This window comes from Prionailurus viverrinus, chromosome E3 (assembly GCF_022837055.1).
Source record: "Prionailurus viverrinus isolate Anna chromosome E3, UM_Priviv_1.0, whole genome shotgun sequence".
In the NCBI taxonomy this organism is placed as follows: domain Eukaryota; kingdom Metazoa; phylum Chordata; class Mammalia; order Carnivora; family Felidae; genus Prionailurus; species Prionailurus viverrinus.
The window spans coordinates 8,294,956-8,313,732 of NC_062576.1; the positions used below are offsets into that span (position 1 = coordinate 8,294,956).

The 18,777-nt window shown below is 56.0% G+C and overlaps 2 protein-coding genes across 2 annotated transcripts; one reads left to right on the top strand and one right to left on the bottom strand.

Annotated features, from left to right (window-relative positions):
* The first annotated feature begins 3,122 nt into the window (after window positions 1-3,122).
* AP1S1 (adaptor related protein complex 1 subunit sigma 1) lies at window positions 3,123-9,359 on the top strand. The gene is made up of 5 exons (XM_047838970.1): window positions 3,123-3,233; window positions 5,055-5,233; window positions 5,867-5,975; window positions 7,145-7,282; window positions 8,587-9,359. The coding sequence occupies exons 1-5, from the start codon at window positions 3,231-3,233 to the stop codon at window positions 8,632-8,634; spliced, it is 477 nt and encodes a 158-aa protein (XP_047694926.1). The 5' UTR covers window positions 3,123-3,230; the 3' UTR covers window positions 8,635-9,359.
* A 1,120-nt stretch (window positions 9,360-10,479) lies between these two features.
* On the bottom strand, window positions 10,480-12,852 carry VGF (VGF nerve growth factor inducible). Its single transcript, XM_047838966.1, has one exon. The coding sequence runs from the start codon at window positions 12,850-12,852 to the stop codon at window positions 10,996-10,998; it is 1,857 nt and encodes a 618-aa protein (XP_047694922.1). The 3' UTR covers window positions 10,480-10,995.
* Between the last annotated feature and the right edge of the window lie 5,925 nt (window positions 12,853-18,777).

Here is an 18,777-nt window from a genome sequence, read left to right on the forward strand (position 1 = left end):
CTGGCACCCTAGGTTTTGACCCTCTGCCCTTCTACCAGAGTCTTATATCCCTTCCATCACCTCATTCCTTCCTGGACCAAAGTCCGGACAGATGCACAGATTGGTCAAGTCCAGCAGACATGCCAATGCTGTGGGCACAAAGAAGGCTGCCAAAGTGAAAGTCAGGAAACTTCTCTCTTTTTAAAAATGTTTACTTATTTATTTTGAGAGACAGAGTGCAAGCAGGGGAGGGGCAGAGAGAGGCAGGGAGATACAGAATCTGAAACAGGCTCCAGGCTCTGAGCTGTCAGCATAGAACCCAACTTGGGGCTCGAACTCACAAACCACGAGATCATGACCTGAGCTGAAGTGGGACACTTGACTGACTGAACCACCCAGACACCCCAGGAAACTTCTAATGTTTCACTGGGAGGTTGTTCTGTCTCACCCTAGACTCATAAGGTGGGATTCCCAAACCCTACGACATGGGGTTGGAGCCTGGGAAGTGAAAAGAAGGGCAAACATCCACCACAGAAGATATTCTAATTGTCCAAACTGTTAGGAACAGCATATAGTAAGGTCCCGATTGCTCAGTTAAAAAGAAGAAGAAGAAAGAGGAAAGAGGAAAGAGGAAAGAAGAAAGAAGAAGAAGAAGAAGAAGAAGAAGAAGAAGAAGAAGAAGAAGTTGTTGAAGTTGTTGTTGTTGAAAAAACAATGATGACTACAAATAACATCATCTGGGAACTATGGACTACTTACAGAATGTGCAAAAAGTGGGTGCACAGGTTATCACAAGACAGAGAAACACAGAGCATAAATTCATAGAGATGAAAAGGCTTCAGGCCACCCCCCTGCCAACCACCGCAGGAACCACCGCTACAACCAGGTAAGGGAAGGCTCAGGGAGGTGTCAGCATGGTTTGTAGGGTGACAATACAAATTAGTCATCAACGTGAGTTGATTGGCCCATTTCAGGCACCTCTCCAATTTGCAAGTCTCCATTTCATCTTTGTGCCTGGATTCCTAAAGATGATCTTCCAGCCTTCCATTTATCCTTTCATATTGTCCCCCAGATTACTGTAAGATTAACCTTCTTTTTTTTTTTAATTTTTTTTTATTTGACGTTTATTTATTTTTGAGACAGAGAGAGACAGAGCATGAACGGGGGAGGGTCAGAGAGAGAGGGAGACACAGAATCTGAAACAGGCTCCAGGCTCCGAGCTGTCAGCACAGAGCCCGACGCGGGGCTCGAACTCACGGACTGTGAGATCATGACCTGAGCCGAAGTCAGTCGCCCAACCGACTGAGCCACCCAGGCGCCCCTAGATTAACCTTCTTAAAAGTGTTCTCGCCAAGTTATTCATCAGCTCAGGCAACCATAGTGACTCCCAACTGCCCACGGCCTCGAATCCGAACTCCTCTGCAGACACAAGCCACACCGGATCCACTAACTCACAGATTCGCTACATTCACCGTTTGCTAACAGTGAAGAAATCCAGCCCACTGTCTTCAAAATGATGTAAACCACTTGGAAGTCTAGGACTCTACATGAGCAAAATCCATATTTCTAACAATTCTCTCACAAATCTTCTCTTTTCTGCAGCGAGGCAATGCCACGCTGAGACAAGGAATTCTAGAAAGTATCAGCTTTCCAAGGAGTGTAGGAGTTCACATCTCTAGAGCTTCCAAATTTCCACAGGCTGTTGCTCAGCTCTCTGCTTTACGTCTTTGCCTCACGGCTCATTACTTCCTTATCTACAACCTTCTCCTCTTCCCACCAGGAGCACATTTCTTTCATTCCTTTTGCCTTCTGCCCTTCTTACACATTTCCTTTCCTTTTTTTCACTCCCTAATGATTTACCCTTCCTAACTCCAACAGCTTGCTTTACTGATCTTATGCTTGACCTAAAAAAACAAAAAACAAAAAACAAAACAACTATCAAGATACTTCCGCCAACATGTATGCCATTGGCAGGCTGAAGGCAGAGGAGAAAGGGGAATGAAAAAGAGGAAGAAGACAAAGGAGTAGACCAAAAAAAGTTGAGAATGGGGAGAAAATGACCAGCGTCACCGTCAACAGGCGTTGACAGTATGCCGGATACTCTGCACATCCTCAAAACCATCTTGCAAGGCAGGTACGGCCATCCTCAGTTTTCAAATGAGGAAACTCGGCTGAAATGACTCACCCGAGGCCGCACATCCGGTAAGGGTCAGAGACCACACTATATGCCAGATGCATTAGGCCCCCTGTCTTGCCACAATAGCATATGACTTCCATATCCAAGAGGAAGAAAAAAAGAACATAAAATGGAGACAGGCGAGGCCTTCCCAACAATTGCTTCAAGTGGTACCCGGAAATTAAAAAACGTCATTTTCCACATGACAAAATTTAAGATTTTCTCTTAGGTGCGAACCGCTTTACTTGACCGCAAGGAAAGATACACGCACATGAACAGCCCAAGAGCCCGTAGCCCAATCCACAGCCTCCTCATTTTTAAACTTGTGTCTAGGCTACATGTGTCCCTTTTCAGTTTCGACCCATGCTCACCTTGTAAGATGCTCTACATTCCTCTGGCCTTCGTTCATGCCCCTCTCCCTTTTCTTCACATCGCTTAAATATCAGCCCCTCCTTTTCTCTCTTATTTCCCGTCTCCCTCATTACCTGTGCATTTCTTACTTGAGGAGAGTGCTGCATCTGGCAGGTTCTCAGTACATGCCTATTTTGGGCTCCATCCTTATCTTATGTCAGCCCCACCACCGCGCTTTGTCTAGCCTTCCCCAAGTCATCGCCCCTACCCCAAATCCAGTTCCCACCCTGCTCCGTCTCCATCGCCCCAGGCCCTCCATTAGTCCTCCCGGCTTCCTCACAAACTCCAATGGTCGTCCCTTCCGCCTCTCACCCCTTTTCCCGCCTTTTTCCCCCTCAAGGTGCAGAAGCGCGAGGACCGCATTGTCCACCCCCCCATCCCCCAACCAGCCTACCAGAAAGCCTTGTTACCATGACGATAGAGCTACTCAAAGCCGAAGTCGAGGACCTGGTTGCCATGGCTTCCGCTTCTCCGCCTCCAGCCCCGCCCGCGCGCCCCGCGGCGCTGGCGCCTGCGCAGTACGCCACTCGAAGGGCCTCCGAGCCGGGGCGGGACGGGGCGGGGCTTCAGGCTAGAGGGAGGGAAGGAGGAGAAAGGATAAGAAGGGAGTGGAGCTGGCGCGTACGGTGGCCGAAGAGGGACGCGCCGAGCCGGAGGCTGCAGGATGGTAGGCTGTGAGGAGAGGGAGGGGAGGGGGAACCGAGGGGCGTGGGTTGCACCTGCGGGGGTCCTTGGGGGCCGCCCTCTGTGCGGGCCGCCCTCTCTTCCTCCGGTCCTCACAGGCCCCACTTACCTGAGCGGGTGGGCGAGCCGGCCTCGGAAGGAAGAGCAGCTGGAAATGGCTTTAGGGAGAAGGGGCGGGGAGGGGCGCATTTGTGGGGCAAGAGGGGGTGACTAGGGGCGGCGGGACCGTCCCGAGTCGTGGGGACGTCGCGGGTGGCGGTCCAAGGGGACCTCCTGACCACTGCCGCAGGGAAGTCGCAGGAGGAAGAGGGGCGCGGGGGCCTGCCGGCGGAGGGAGGCGGCGGGGTTGGCGGGTCACCAAGACCCTCTGTTCCCGAGCAACCCAGAGGAGCGGCGGCCCGCGGGGAGAGCCGTGTGTGGGAGGGGACAGTTTCCGGGTCCGAGGAGTGGACGTCCTGCCTCGCTTTATCTCCCAGCTCGCCTACAGGCTGGGGTGAGGTGGGAAAGCCAAGTGGGCTCGAGGTCTTGCTCTCCCGGACCCAGGCTTCGGATCCCCGGCTCCCGTGTTCTTGGCTCTCCGCCCCCCATCCCTTTCTCTTTCCGGAGCCCAGGCCTTCCGTCTTCCTGCTGGCTTCCCGCTTCCCCGCCCCCCAGTCTCAGACGCGCAGGGCTCCCTTGCGCCCCTCTGCTGCCCTCCCACCACGCTAGCAGTGTTTTCCCTTCCACACCGCCCAAAACCCTAAAGTAGCATTGTTTCAAACACCCACGGATTCCAGCCCTGGTAATGCCCAGGGAGAGGAGCACTGGAGGGACAAGGCAATAACTCCAGGATATATAGACTGGACCTGGAACTGGAACTGGGAAACTGAGGGTGCACAGGGTAGTGAGGGCTCTGCCCTCCTCCCCGCTCAACTCAGCCTGCACTGTGTTGCACAAAGCTTCAGGAACCACCCTGAATGGCAGTGTCCTAACTGAGGAACTGAAAGGGAAATTGTCACCTGGTGTCTGGAGAGGTGTCAGTGCCTAACAGGAGTCACCCTAAAAGGAAAAAAAAAAAAAAAAAGAGAGGGCTGTCAGTGGCCAGGTGCCTGGATGGCTGAGGAGAGAGGAGGGTGGAATTTGGGGGTCCCAATGCCCCTGGTAATATGACTGGCAATTGAAGGCAGTGCATTGGGGACATCAGCAAGAATGTATGTCCAGGATGGGGTGGAGAATTGAGGTAGCTTTTCTAGAGACAAAATACCCCATTTCAGCGTGGTGGTGGACAGAAGGACCATGGAAGAAAGCAGACCTCTCTTTGACTTCAGCTATGGGCTGTTTGTCACTCTATTAGGCATTTTAATGACCTGTGGAAGACAAAAGTATGAAACAGAAGGTGAAGGGATAATAATACTGACTCTTAATGTGTTACAGTGCTTACCACGTGACAGGCACAGTTGCATATATCAACTCGTTTAATCCCTCCAAACAGGAAGGTACTTTTATTACATCCATCTTACAGACCAGGAAACTGAGGGCCAGAGACATGAAATAATTGCCCAAGGCAAGTGACTCAACTAGTAGAGCCAGGGTTTGAGCCCAAATGACAGACTCAGAAGCTCTGACATGTTCCAGAAGGAAGGGCACCTGCTGGCGGGAATACCCAGAGTTGACGGCAAGGGCTGATTTTCGAAGCAACCGGGGCCATGAATAGAGAAGAGTTAGATGTGTGTGGATATGATGGATGCATTTGTGGCTGTGTTTCTGGAGTAAACAAACTCAGAGAACCAAATCTCTGACCCTCAGCTCTGCCCCCTCTGCCTAGATGCGATTCATGCTGCTGTTCAGCCGGCAGGGGAAGCTGCGGCTGCAAAAATGGTACCTGGCCACATCGGACAAGGAGCGAAAGAAAATGGTTCGGGAGCTTATGCAGGTGGTTCTGGCTCGCAAGCCCAAGATGTGCAGCTTCCTGGAGTGGAGGGATCTCAAAGTCGTCTATAAGAGGTGACTCACCACCGGCTTTCAGACCGGTCTGGACCCTGCTTGATTGGGGCCTGGCAGTGGGTTCAGATGGCCAAGAAATAAGGCATCCCTTCGGGTCAGGGAGGATTGGAAACTAAGGGCATCCGGAGGGCAGTGATGAATTCCAGCTTCTTCCTTTACTCTCCGAACTTCCCTTGAAGACCTTCTTGTTCCCCACTTGTATTGCTCAACCTGACACCTACTTCACCTCTGTCGCAAAGGCCGTATTCTTGTCCATTGCACACGTCCCTCGCAGCCTCATTCAACAGTCCTAGGTCCTGCACCACCTTTCCCAACACACACACACACCCTGTCCAGTTCCTTCTTTGAGCAGGTGGATTAGTTCACTCAGGATTTTGCTGAGTCAAACTGAACAGGTCAGAGGGCGAGAGGGAAAGAGTGTGCGTGCCTGTCTTTGCCTGTGCTTGTGAGAGCCACCTCGAGGCAGAGTGAGTTACTATTTGCATACCCTGGGGTCACCCTGCCTGTGTCCAGTAGGGACATAGACCCTGAGCTGGAAATGAGGGCAAATGGGAGGTTTGAGTGCAGAAAGCCTGGATCCGGAAGCAGGCCCAGCAGCCCCCCCAGCTACCCCGCATGTGCCCCTGTCCACAGATATGCCAGCCTCTACTTCTGCTGCGCCATCGAGGGCCAAGACAATGAGCTCATCACGCTGGAGCTGATCCACCGATATGTGGAGCTCCTGGACAAATACTTCGGCAGCGTAAGTGTCCCCACCCACCTTTTCGTACCCAGCAGTCCCCTCTTCTACCAAACCCTGGGACCCTTCCAGGCTCTGCCTAGAAGATTTGGGCGAGGTGAAATTGGAGCAGTGAGAACAGTAATTAATTTCCCATTTTAAGCCTTAAGCCTATTAGCCATATCCCTTAATCGGCCCCTGGGCCCAGGGGGGGCAGATCAGAATCTGCCACTTAATCAAGTGGAGCTCAGCTCGGACCTCTCCCATAAGGACAGAAACCAAGTTCAGATTTTATCAGTGGCTCCTGACCTTGACTTTGCATTGGAATTTCCTGGAGAAGTTTGTTGTTGTTGTTGTTGTTGTTGTTGTTGTTGTTGATTAGTGATGCCTGGGTCCCACCCCCAGCAGTTCTGAATTAACTGATCTGGGGTATAGCCTGGACATTGACAGCTCAGATCTTAGATGGAGAATAGTAATGACTCCATAATTTGTATTCCACTTAATGGTTTACAAAGGGCTTTCAGGCTCTTGTGTCTGCTCCTTATTCTATCCTGCGAGTAGGTGTTGTTATCTGCATTTTCAGATGAGAAAATTGAGGCTCAGAGAAGTGAAGTGACATGTGCATCTAGCTGCCTAGGGGCAGAGCCTTGCTTAGAACTCAAGTCTTTCTACCTGTGATTCAGAGTCTCCTCCTCTGCTCCATAGTGTCTAGGAAGGGAGACTAGCCAGCCTCTGGTGGGAACAATGTCACAGATTTGGAGGGGAAGGCAGCAGGAACTACAGTCAAGAAGGAAAAGTCAAACTGAACGCTAAGGCCTATGGGTTGGGGAGGTCATCGACCTGCGTGGCAAGAGCCCGGGGTGGGAGAAGTGGTCCCAAAGAGAAGACCGTGGAGCCATGATGAGAAAAGAAGTGGGCAGGATGCCTGTGGGGCTCAGTGGGTTAAGCGCCTGACTGTTGATTTCAGCTCAGGTCATGATCTCTTGGGTGTGAGATCAAGCCCCACGTGCGGCTCCACACCGAGTGTGGAGCCTGCTTGAGATTCTCTCCCTCTCTCTCTGCCTCTCCCCACCTCAAATAAACATTTAAAAAAGAAAAGGAAAAAAAAGAAAAGAAGTGGGCGGCTGGGGTGCAGGTGGGGTAGGAACGCACCTTGACATTCAACCCTGCCTTCTCCCTTCCCCTCCTCCCAGGTGTGCGAGCTGGACATCATCTTCAACTTTGAGAAGGCCTACTTCATCTTGGACGAGTTTCTGATGGGGGGAGACGTCCAGGACACCTCCAAGAAGAGTGTGCTGAAGGCCATCGAGCAGGCAGACCTGCTGCAGGAGGTACGGGCCTGGGACAGTGAGGAGGAAGATGAGTACCGTGGTGGAGGGTGCCCTCCCTACCCTGGACACCTTGCCTGCCAGCCACGGCTGCCCCCTTCCCACCACCAAGGGGGCCCCCCTCCCTGTGGCGTCTGGCCCCCACAGCACCCAGTTGGCCAGCTTGCCCTCAAGCGCTGACTGCTCGGGGTGGGAGGTATGGGTGGCAGGCAGCCCACTGGGCCCACTCCCCCTCTTTCTCCCAAGACCCAAGGTGTCCCATCCTAGCTGAATCTCCCGTGTCCCATCCTTCTCTAGGCATTTAGGGTTGCTCAGGGAATTGGAGAAGGGGCACATGATTCTTCACCCCCCTGGTGTCTTCTCCTTCCCCATTTTTTCTTAACGCACACACACACACACACACACACACACACACACTCACTCACACACTCAAAAGCCTCTGCTCCTCAGAAGCGAAGGGTGGCGGGGACTCGGGGGTTGGGGTAGAGGGTGCCTGGCTGGGGGTTCTCCTGCTCTCTGACGCCCCCGCCCTCACCCCATTACTGCCTGCCCCCTCTCTGCTGTGCCACCGCTGAGACTTGGTGCAGGGAGATGAGTCACCGGAATCTGCAATGACAAGCAAGCTGGCCCGAGCTGGCTCTGAGGAGGGGGAAAGATGGGGGCTCATCTCTGCAGTAAGAGAAGGAGCAGAATTGAACTTGCCACCTCACTGGTCTGACTTCCCCTTTATACACACACACACACACACACACACACACACACACACACACACACGTGCCCTGGCACACACCCACCCCTGTTACTAGTGCTCTGCTCAGACCCTAATGACTCATTTCTCTGCAGTCTGGTTCACCTTCCCTCAGGGACCTGATGCCAACTGATTACTCCCTGCCCCCACTCTGAATAAAAGAACCCAGCCAGCTGGCACCCCCAGCCTTCAGAAAGCAGGTTCCCTCCCCTGCCCGCCCCCGTCCCAGCTTCACACCCTTCCCCCTCAGATACTGAGACTGTGCCCCTGCTCACCAAGCTCCTGGTTTGGGATTTTCTGGGTGGTGGTGGACTCAACCTGGACCTCCTTCCTCGCCACAGTTGGCCTCTGGGGGGTGGTCCCTGGAGACTGGGGAGCTCCCCGGAAGGGTCCCCAGCTGTTCCAGCCTTGAGCTCATGTTGGCTTCTCTCTCCCCTCCCCGTGTCTCTCTGTGCTTCCCCAACTCGTGATGTTGTTGTCTTGCCCACCCTCCTCTGCCTCATTCCCTGTCCGCCTCTCCTGGTGTCTCTGCGTCACCCTCTGTCTGTCTCTGCCTCAGGAGGATGAGTCGCCTCGCAGTGTGCTGGAGGAGATGGGTCTGGCGTAGCCCCCGCCTGGGCCGCGTGGAGATGTGGGGAGCTGGTGGAGAGGCAGGGCATGAGTGCCCCCTTTTCTCGACGGGACCCAGCTGTCCCTCCTCTGCTGCCTCACCTTCTTTCAGAGTGAGCTGTGGGCTCAGGACCCTCAAACATTCCCTCCCTCCACCTCTATCTCCTGTTTCCCCTTTCCCCAATGAAGGTTTTAGGAGGTAGGCAAATGTGACCAAAATGGGGGTGCTATTTGGCTTTCATTCCCTGCCTTTGAAGAACTAATGTTACCCCAAACTCACTCCCCTCCCCTATAACTGTAAATATATAAATATGTCAGGTTAAAGGGAAAAGGTTTTCAGGGTTCTTCTCTGCTCCCTGCCCCAAAACCTACCTCCACCCTGCCCCATAGTCAGCCAGGGCATCTTCTCTGCCTGGGGCAGGAGCGGGGAGGGGGGTCCTGTGTATTTGAGAGGGAAGTCCTTTCCCCTCATCTGCCCTCCTCCTCCCTCCTCCTTGGCTGCAGTGGGGACTCTGTCCAGTGCCAGGGGAGGGACAGCGTGGTTAATTTTTTTCTAACCTTGCCACTTTGAGGGAAGTGAGCTTTGGGGGAAGGGCAGGCTTTATGGGAGACTGTCCCTCCCTCACTCCGCGTTCTGGGTGAGGCAGGAGCTAAGAGGTGGGGTGTGGGCAGTGGCTGACTTTATTTCCTTTCCTCTGAAATAAAAGGAAGAGCATTTCTGGACTTTGCCTGCTTAGGCTCTGGTGAAGGAAGGAAAAGCTTCTGGGATCAGTCAGGAGGGGACGGGAACACTGCCTCTTCACCCCTCTGGAACTAGGTTTGCCAGAGTTCGAGAGAGAGAGGAAGAAAAAAAGAGGACACCCAGTTCACTTTGAGTGATACTATTTTTAGTTTATGTGTCCTATGCAAACACATCCGCTGTTTATTCAAAATGAAATTTTAACCGGGTGTCCTGTACTTTATCTGGTACCCCTATTCCAAATGGGTCTGTGAGCTCAGTGCCTTTCTGAACACGGTGTCTCCGGCTCTGGAGCTGCCTTTGGCCAGGTAGGAGCCATTCCTGGGGACATAGTTTCACCCCTCTGAGGTTTCTTTGTGGAACATTTCATTCGGCTGTTTTTTGTTTTTGTTTGTATTTCTTTTGAGAGAGAGAATGCTGGAGCGAGGGGCAGAGAGAGGGGGGTCAGAGAGAATCCCAAACAGGCTAAGTGCTGTCAGCGCAGAGCTCGATTCGGGGCTCCATCTCACCGTCCATGAGATCGTGACCTGAGCCAAAGCCCAGAGTTGGACACTTAACTGAGCCACCCAGGCGCCCCTCAGCTGGTTTAGTTCTATTTGGAGAGAGGAGTCAGGAGTTCAACAGTATATCCGACCCTGTGTGCTTTGCAAAGGGTTGAGAAATGTCTAAAAGCAAGGTGTTTCTATAGCTGGAGGCCCTTCCTCCCTGTTTGTTGCGAAGTATGCAGGACCAGGGAATTTAGGGGGCAGTTAAGGGAGGCGAGTAGGTGGAACAGGGGCTGTGGGGAGCCACCAGTACTGCCTAAGAGGCCAGAGGATCATGGACAGAAGAGCCTTCAAAGTGGCCTGGAGCTGCCCCACCCTGGGGACGGACCAATGACTTTACACCCCCTCCCCCCCCCCCCCCCCCCCCCCCGCCACCACCCCTAAGCTGGAAGTGGAATTTAGGCTTTCTTAGTAGATGTGGGCCATATTCTACTCTTGAATATGGTTGAAAGTGGTTCCACTACCCTCACTTTTGAACAGGGTGTTGTGGCTGGCGCTTCCCTCACCGCCCCTTGGGGAGGACCACGGAGGCCCAAGGGGACGGGTGAATAAGGGAGAACAAAGTCCTAATAAAATAGTCACTTTTATTTCTTAGCAAAACTATTTCCTCCGTGAGGGGTATTTACAACAGAGAAGGGAAAGAATAGGTAAATTCACAGCGAACTGGAGAGGGTGCAGAGGCTCCTGGGAGGCCCAAAGGGCAGGAGACAGACACTTCTTCACACAATTAACTGGAATAGCTTTTTCCGGTTTTGGACGGGGACGTCCCGAGAGGGACTAGTGGGGACCAGAGGCCGTGGTAGGAGAGGGAATTCGCACAAACCGCCCGCCCGCCTGGGATGGCCCCGGGAGCCCCCTTGAATGAATTTGGGGAGTTCGGGCTTCGAATCCGGGAAGCTGTCTGACAGGTCCCGGCGCAGCCCTGGGGCGGGGCGACCCGGGGGTAGGGGCGGGGCCAGGCGGCGGCCAGGGATGGGGCTGGGGTGCATGCAAACACCTAGAAGGGGAGAGGAGCAACACGGAGGGGGGTGGCAGCGCGCGCGTCTCCGGCGCGCGGGGGCGGGACCGGGGCAGGTCACGGGCGCCGGAGCAGCACGTGCTCGATGTAATTCTCCAGCTCCTCCTGCTCCTGCATCCGGCGCTCCTCCGCCTCCGCCTCCTCCTGCGCGCGCCGCGCCTGGGCCTCCCGGCTGGGATAGTGATGCGAAGGCGGCAGGGCGTGGTGGTAGTGGCGGCGGCGCGAGGCAGCGGGTGGCTGCAGTGTCCGCGGCCGGATGTAGTTGGGAAAAGGGTGGTAGGGCCCCGGGGGAAACAACTCGTCCTCCTCGCGATCCCAAGGCGGGAGCACCTCGTTCCAGTCGGGCAGCTCCTCTCGGGCGGGGGCGGGGGCGGGAGGCGGGGGCTGCGGGGAACGGACGTGGGTGGGGGCGGGGGCCGCCCGGGGGTGCGGCACGGGCTCGGGAGGGGCGTTCTTCTTCCGCTTCCGCTTCTCCTCCACCTCTTCGATGATGCTGACCACGTCGTCTGCTGGCAGATGGAGTTTGGTGGACAGCTCAATAAGGCTGTCGATCGTCTGAGGGTCCATCTCTTCGTCGTCGTCGTCCTCCTCCCCGCCCTCCTCTGCCCCCTCAGCCTCCTTCCGACGGTGGCCGGGCATCTCCTCCTGGGAGCGCTTGTCCTCGGCTCCGGCTTCTCCGTCCTCCTCCTCCTCTGCGAACAGCAGCGCGTTCTGCCGCGCCCTCTCCGCCTCCTCCGCCTCTGCCTCCGCCTCCGCCGCCTCCTCATCCTCTTCCCCCACCCTCTCCGCCCCGCCGCGTCTCTCCTGCTCCGCCTCCGCATCCTCCCTCACGCTCTCTCGCTCCTCCTCCTTCTCCTGCAGCCCCCGACCCCCAAGGCCGCGCTGCCGGGCCCCGCCCTGCAGCAAATATTGGAGCAGCAGGTCCGAGGCGAGGTCTGCCAGCCGCTCTTCCTGCGCCGCGGCCTGCCGTGTGGCCTCTGCCTGTCGCCGCCCGGCTTCTACCTGCGCCAGCCCTTGCTGTAGAAGGCGCTCCCCAGCCTCAGAGCCGCCCAGGAGTGAGCTCTCCGGACGGCGCGCCTTGGGGAAAGGGGCGCCCAGGCTTTGGTACGCCTTGGATAGGGGTGCCAATGCCTCACCTAGATGTGTTTGGGGGGAGGATACCCCTTCCCCGAACTGGTGGGCTTCAGGAAGGGACCCGCTCTCGGGCATACGCGCCTGGAATTGCGGGGGAGCGGGGGGTGGCAGGGGCGCGCGCTCCGGAACGCGCGCCTGGAACTCTCCCCAGGAAGCGCGCCACACGCGCTCCGGCCCGGGGCTCTCCAGGTTGACTCGGGTCAGAGTGTGCGTGCGAGTTTCCGTTTCTGCTGCCGCTGTCTCTTGCTGGCGCTTGGCGCTGCTCGGACTGAAATCTCGCAGTTCCTGGAGCAGAGAAGCTAGCGCCTCGAGCTCCTCGGAGGGGTCTCCAGCCTCGGGACCATTCTCCTGAGTCTGAGGGCGAGGCGGGGCCGCAGGTGCCTGGGTCTCCGGCGCCGGCAGGCTGTGGGTCTGGCTGCGCACGGTCTCGGTCAGCAGAGCTTCTGCTGCTTCTTCCTTTGGCCCCTGCTGGGAGCCGCCGGGAGCCGGGGGCGAGGCCGGGCGGTCAAGTGCCTGAAGCAGCACCGCGGCCAGCGCCCGGGGATCCACGCCCTGGAAAAGCTCTCCCTCGTCCTGCGGCTCAGAATTTCGAGCGGCTCGGACCTCTGGGGCGCTAACATCGTTCGGCCCGGGTGCTGCGTCCCCAGCTACCGGCTCTTTATGTTCAGAGCTGAGGGGAGGTGGCTGCGCCTCAGGGTGCCCCGGGGGCGCTGCTCCCAACCCCTTGATCAGTAGAAGGAAGCAGACGAGGGTGGAAGCCTGCAACCTGAGCGATTTCATGACCAAAGGACTGCCGGAGACTGTGAAAAATAGAAGGGACCAAAGAAAGAGAGGGTTTCTGTAAGAATTTTCCGCTCTCTGATTCTATATCCCCTTCCCCCACCTTTAATCAGGAAAGCCAGGGCTTCCCTCATCCCCCTAACCTTACCCAGAGGAGGGACGTTTAGAAGCAAAGGAGGAAGATGTTGTGCCGATCTCTGGAGTCGTGTAAATGGGAAAACGCCCGCAACCCTCGCTCCCCCAATGCCTCTTCGCCCCCTTGCCTAAGCCATCTCACTGCCAGCGCCCACGTACTAAGCAGCTAAGATAAGGTGGAAAAAAATCTCTGCTCCCTCCCCACAGGACTCCCCGGATGGTGCGTGGGCGACTTCAGCAGCAAGAGAAAAGCGGCGACTCCCCCACTTATCAGGGACCCTTACCGGGGTCTCCCCGCTGTGTTTTTAACACCCCCATCCGGGAGGAGAGAGAAACCCTCCCTCACGCCCACGGCTGCTGAGGGTTTGAGGGATGGACAGCGGAGTATTTACCAGCTGGTGTCACGATGCGGGAGGTGGAGAGGAGGGTCGGGGCGGGGTGGGGACAGGGAAAGATCGGGACGCGTCCGCCTCGGCTCCGAGCAGTGGCTGGGATAGGAGCGACGGTCGAGTTCTGGCGTCCAGTGGGTTGGGCTCAGCTGGGTCCGCGCGGCTCTGGGCGACTCGCTCGCTCCGGCTTCAGCACGCTGGACAGCGCCCGCGCCGCTGCCGCCTTATAAAGGGGAGAGCGCAGGGTCACGTGGGCTGGCCCCGCCCCATTGACGTCAATGTTCATTCATGGGGAAGCGGGCGGGTGCCTCGAAGCGGGGGGCTGCCCAGTGATTGGAGGATGTGTTCTTCTCCCGGCCTGCGCCTGCGCACTGGGAGCCTCGGCTAGAGGGGCGTGCGTTAGCCTAGCACCAGGGAAATGAATGAATGAATGAATGAATGAAATCGCCGAGGCGGGCGGGGCAGGGGGCTATGAATGAATGAAGGAGGGACGAGGAGAAAAGGATGAATGAATGAATGGGAGAATGAATGGAAGGGTGGATGCGGAGACGCTGCAAAGCGGGAGGGTGGGTTACAGAGCAACTTGCAGCTGCGGCAACCCGCGTCGCTGAGCCGAATAGGATGGGGGCACTCCCGGAGTCTGACTGGGTATCAGTAGGAGATCCATACTGGGGAGGGGGAGGATAAAGATTCCCAAGCCGAGGAAGGGGCTGGACTCCCCATCCCCCGACCGCACGCACGGTCCATAGGGAACACACCCAAGGACGGCGTGAACCCGAGAGAGGAGGGACGGATCTGCGCGCCTGCGGGCGCTGTTCGCGGATCTACGGTGCGGGGTGCCAGTCCTGGGCCGGGGCAGATGGGTGGATCTTGCGGTTTTGGTAATCCCGTTGGAAAGGGTCCGAGTCAGAAGAAAGGGGAAAGATTGAGGATGTGTGTGCCTCTGTCTTGTCTGTTCACAGTCGGTGCGTGTTTGGAGAAAAAGGTGTGTCTGTCCTTCTGTCCATCTCACTCTGTAGCGTATGTTGGCGCCCCCGCTTGCCCCTTGTCAGCCCACTTCTCCCCACCCTCCTCCTGCTTCTTTCCCTCCCTCTGCTTCCCCCCCCAAAGGACGTTTGGAGGGCGAGAGCAGACCAGGTGGGGAGGGGGTTGCGCAGGTTGGGGGGGTGACTCAACTCCAGCTCTCTTCACCGCTTAAAGGGAAGGTTTGAACGCGGTGGGGTGGGGGTGGGTGTGCAACGTCAGAGACAGCCCCTCTCTACCACCAGACCCCTCGTCCGTATCTCCTGCCAGAAGGGTTGGGGTTGGGGGCTTGGACAACTAGAGGTTGTGGGGGGTGGGGGGGCGATGACGCACAGATTGCGCAAAGAGAATCCATCAGCGAGCCGGGTCCAGTGAAGGGAGACCAGCCGTGGGCGGGGGTGGGGGGGGGAGGACGGAAATGGGGAGGGGGTAGGGGAGAAGAGAGGAAGGCAAGGGGAGCAGCCACTGCAGGAATGAAGGGGAGGAGGGAGGTTGAAGGGGGCTGCGGTGCAGGCAGAAAGCTGTGCGGGGGCGTGGGCAGGGAAAGGGGGGAGTGACAATGACACATGCCAGACACACAAGAACTGCGGACACAGGGGTGCCTGTGGGCACACGCAGGACACCCGCGCCCTAAGACTCTGGAAACCGAGATCAGGGCAGTCTGTCAGGGCTCAGAGACTCTTTCTGAGCCAGTCCTCAACCCCCTCCTCATCTCTTCCTAGCACTGACCCTCCTTCTCTCTCTCTCTCTCTCTCTCTCTCTCTCTCTCTTTCACACACACACACACACACACACACACACACACACACACTCACGTGCTTTCCCTCTATAGCCAGCAGTGGCTTCTCGGTTCCATCAGTGGCTCGACTTTCCCAGAAGAAAGCCCATCAGCTCTGCAGGGAAAGAGGTGGGGAGGAGCAGAGAGAGAGGCAAGAGAGAGGAGATGGGAGCAGGAGAGGGAGGGAGGGAGGAAGGAATCTGGAACAGGTAGAAGGAACAGGCTAAAGGAGAGGGGGGAAAAAAAAGCCCTGAGAACCAAGGTGACTGTAGAGATGCCAAAGAAAGCAGAGAAAGGAGGGGGCAGCAGACCCCAAAGCTGTGATTAACCCCCATCCCCCAAAACACACAACTGTCTAGGACCACTCCCTAACCCTGTGAGCTCCCCTCATTCCCTTCTCCTCCTCTTCTCCCCTTTATCTTCCCGGCCTGGTTACTGAGAGCAGTGGAATGGGGAGGGGGTCACGTTACCTTCCCGAGGAGGCTGAATCAGTGAAATGGCTCTGACATCTGGAGGGGGGAGGGGAAACCATCCAAGAGAGAAGGGGGGAGGGAAGGAGCCAAGGGGGGGGGGCAGACTGAGAGCTGATGGGGCTAACAACTAAGTGTGAGATGAGGGGAGACAGGCACCTAGAGAAACAGTTTGTGTTCCTGGGGGCTTGTGTACGTCCCCATGCACCTGTGTGTGCATGCACATATATGTGCATGTGTGTTTGTGTGTGTGTAGAGATTGATGAAACATAAACGGGTGGGGAGAAAGGGAATCGGAAGACCAGTTGTGTATTTAATCAGATAGAATGGATGGGCATGGTAGTGTTCCAATTTAAATATGAAATCTCTCCCAATCTGTGTGGCCGTGTGTTTTGCCTGTGTCCAGATGTCTTTGTAGAAGTATGAGTGTGCAGGGGTTCTGATCCTTCTGAGTGTCCATATACTTGCGTGGTTGGGAGACTTTGAGTGCATCCAGTCTGGGCATCTGCTGGTGTCTGAAAAGTGAGCCTGGCTTGATGTGTCAATTGTGTGTGTGTGTGTGTGTGTGTGTGTGTGTGTGTGTGTGTGTGTACGCATGTGTCTTTGTGCATTTCCCTGGGTCCTTCCATACCTTCTGATATATGTTAGAAGTTATGTGATGTTTCTGTCTTTGATCTTGCTCGCCCCTCCCCCACATCCACCATGTCTAGATTTCTGTAAAGTAAAGCCACTCATCTGCAGCCCCCAAGTTTGGGTCCTTGCCCCCCATTTTCAGATCATTCCTCCATTCTTCCCCAACTCTTCAACCCTTCCTTCCTTCACTCAGCCCAGAAGCTCAGGAGAGCTTCTCAGACACTGACATCCCAAGAATTTCAGTCAGCATGGGGTGGAGTAGGGGACAGCAAGGTGGAAGCCAGGCACCCAGGGTGATAGGCTTGGTCATTCCACAACCTGGATCATGCCTGCACAGACTCTGAATCTCTGGGTCTGTTTCCGCCTCTCTTCGTGTCAGTTCCCTACCTGGGTCTGCGCATTCACACACACCCCACCTCTCAGAGATGTGATGCGCCCTTCATATCCTGCTGCCTCTAGGGGCTTCTGGAAAAAAGCTGGACTGGGGACAGAATCCTGGAATCGGTAGAGGAGGGAGGTGGCAGGAAAGAAAGAAAATGGAGAGACAGAGCTGGAAAAGGCATTGCTGAGATGGGAACCTGGAGGGTATGCCTGGTGCTTGCTCTGAGTTATTTGTATAAATCTATCTCTGTCTTTGTTTCTGAATCTCTCATACTCTCCAAGAGGGTAGCAGGAGAAGCTGGGGTCTGGTGGAGTAGTGATCCAAGCTGAAGATTTGGAAAGCCAGGAGAGGGGGGACAGAGCACTCTGTCTTTTCCCTGAGAAGCTTTGGAAGAGAAAAACAGGCCAGGGGCTTGGGGACCCTGCAGCTCACCGTCCCCCCATCTTTCCCTTCCCCCCAACTGGTGACTCACCTCTGCAGCCTTTCATTGCGTCAGCGATGGGGGGACAGACAGGGAGGGGGCACTTTATGAGAGGGGAAGGGGTCTCCACTTAGAACTGAAAGAAGGCACAGGAAGTCCCCCTGAAAATGGCCCCATTAGAAAACATCATTGCCCTATCCCTTGCCCACCCCAGTTCAGTAGGGTGTAGGGTGGGGAGTCCTGGGGAGGGGACTGAGAGGAGGCTGAGGGCCACTGGTGGGACTGGGGATGATGAGTGATAGGAAGGGGGTGCTCACCCTGATTTTCAGTTCCGGGGTCCCATTTCCTCATACCCCCACCCACTCCCGAGTGGGGGATGGGAGACCCAGCAAGCCGGGGGAGGGCAAAGCCGCAGAGATGAGTCACCAAGAGAATGAGAGAGAGAGAGAGAAAGAGACAGAGATGAGGGGAGACACAAAGAGAGACAGCTTCTGGAGAGACTGAGAAGGGAAAACACACACACCATGAAGATGATATCCACAAACTAATCAGAGAAAGCACATTACTTTCATAATCCTGAACCAGCCTCCTCCAACACCCACCGGTCACATACAAACATACTATTATTCAGAGTTACACTGATATTCTGAGACACACCCACTTACACAAACACAGTATCACACCTAGCCTCGGCAGTGTCACTCAGACACATGCTAAGATGTGACCAGGGTAATGGAGATTTGCGTTGAGAGCCCTCGTTTCTTTTACATGGGATGGTGGGAGGGGGCAAAAACCCTGAGGGAATGTGACTTCACAAATCCAAGATGCGGCTTCAGGGACTCGCAGGCTATGCCTTGCACACACCACGATACACAGTTGCCTACCTCCCCATCCACACATACATAGTAACATATCAAGCATCCTCCTCATCAAAAAGCCACTTGGAGTACCTGATTCTGGGGTACACCAGGCACGTTGTCCAGAATACATCCCACCCGGACACCCTCTGACTTGTACACACATGTACAGAAACGCAGACACACAAAGACTCCCATGGACACACTCACACGGACGGAAACCACCTTGCGCTGCCTCGCCTGCGTCCACACGTCCTGGCGCCCCCTCGCGTTACTTTTCGGAGTCGCAGTCTCCGGCGCTCTGGAGCTCGGCTCCCGGGGGGGCGGTGCCCAAGCTCCCTCCACCTCCTCCCCCTTCCGCGCGTTGCCCACCCAGGAATCCGGAAAGCCAGCGCGCTGGCCCAGAGAGCTGGGAGTTAGACGCCTGGATGGTGGGGCTGAGGGAGGCCGGTCCTGGATGCCAAGGGGAACTTGGGAGAAAAGCCCATAGAATTTGGATAGCAGCGGACTCCCAGGCCCAGGGGAAAGCGAGACCCAGGCTTGTCAGGGCGCCGCGCAGCTGCCCGCCTCGCTTCTGAGCAACCGCTTCTTTCTGCCGCTTGGCTGGGGTGGGGGTGGGGGCGCGCAACGGCCAGCAGCCCTCTCCAGCTCCAGGAAGTCATTAGCCCCATTGCCACAGGGCTTAGAGATCCTCTCTAATACAGGCTGCTGGGGAAGGGGGAAGGATAATGCTCCTCATCCCTCCCCCGCTGAGAAGTGAAACAGACACAGAGGGTGGGCTAAGGGTCCTTTTTATTGTAATACAGCCACGGCTGAAGTGACAGGGAGGGTGGCAGC

Bases quoted from the DNA above. Each gene is read 5' to 3' on its own strand.
- AP1S1 (XM_047838970.1), top strand. The intron at 5,234-5,866 runs GTGACTCACCAC...CCCTGTCCACAG, and splicing joins CTCAAAGTCGTCTATAAGAG to ATATGCCAGCCTCTACTTCT. The intron at 7,283-8,586 runs GTACGGGCCTGG...TCTCTGCCTCAG, and splicing joins AGGCAGACCTGCTGCAGGAG to GAGGATGAGTCGCCTCGCAG.
- VGF (XM_047838966.1), bottom strand. From the start codon at position 12,852: ATGAAATCGCTCAGGTTGCAGGCTTCCACCCTCGTCTGCTTCCTTCTA.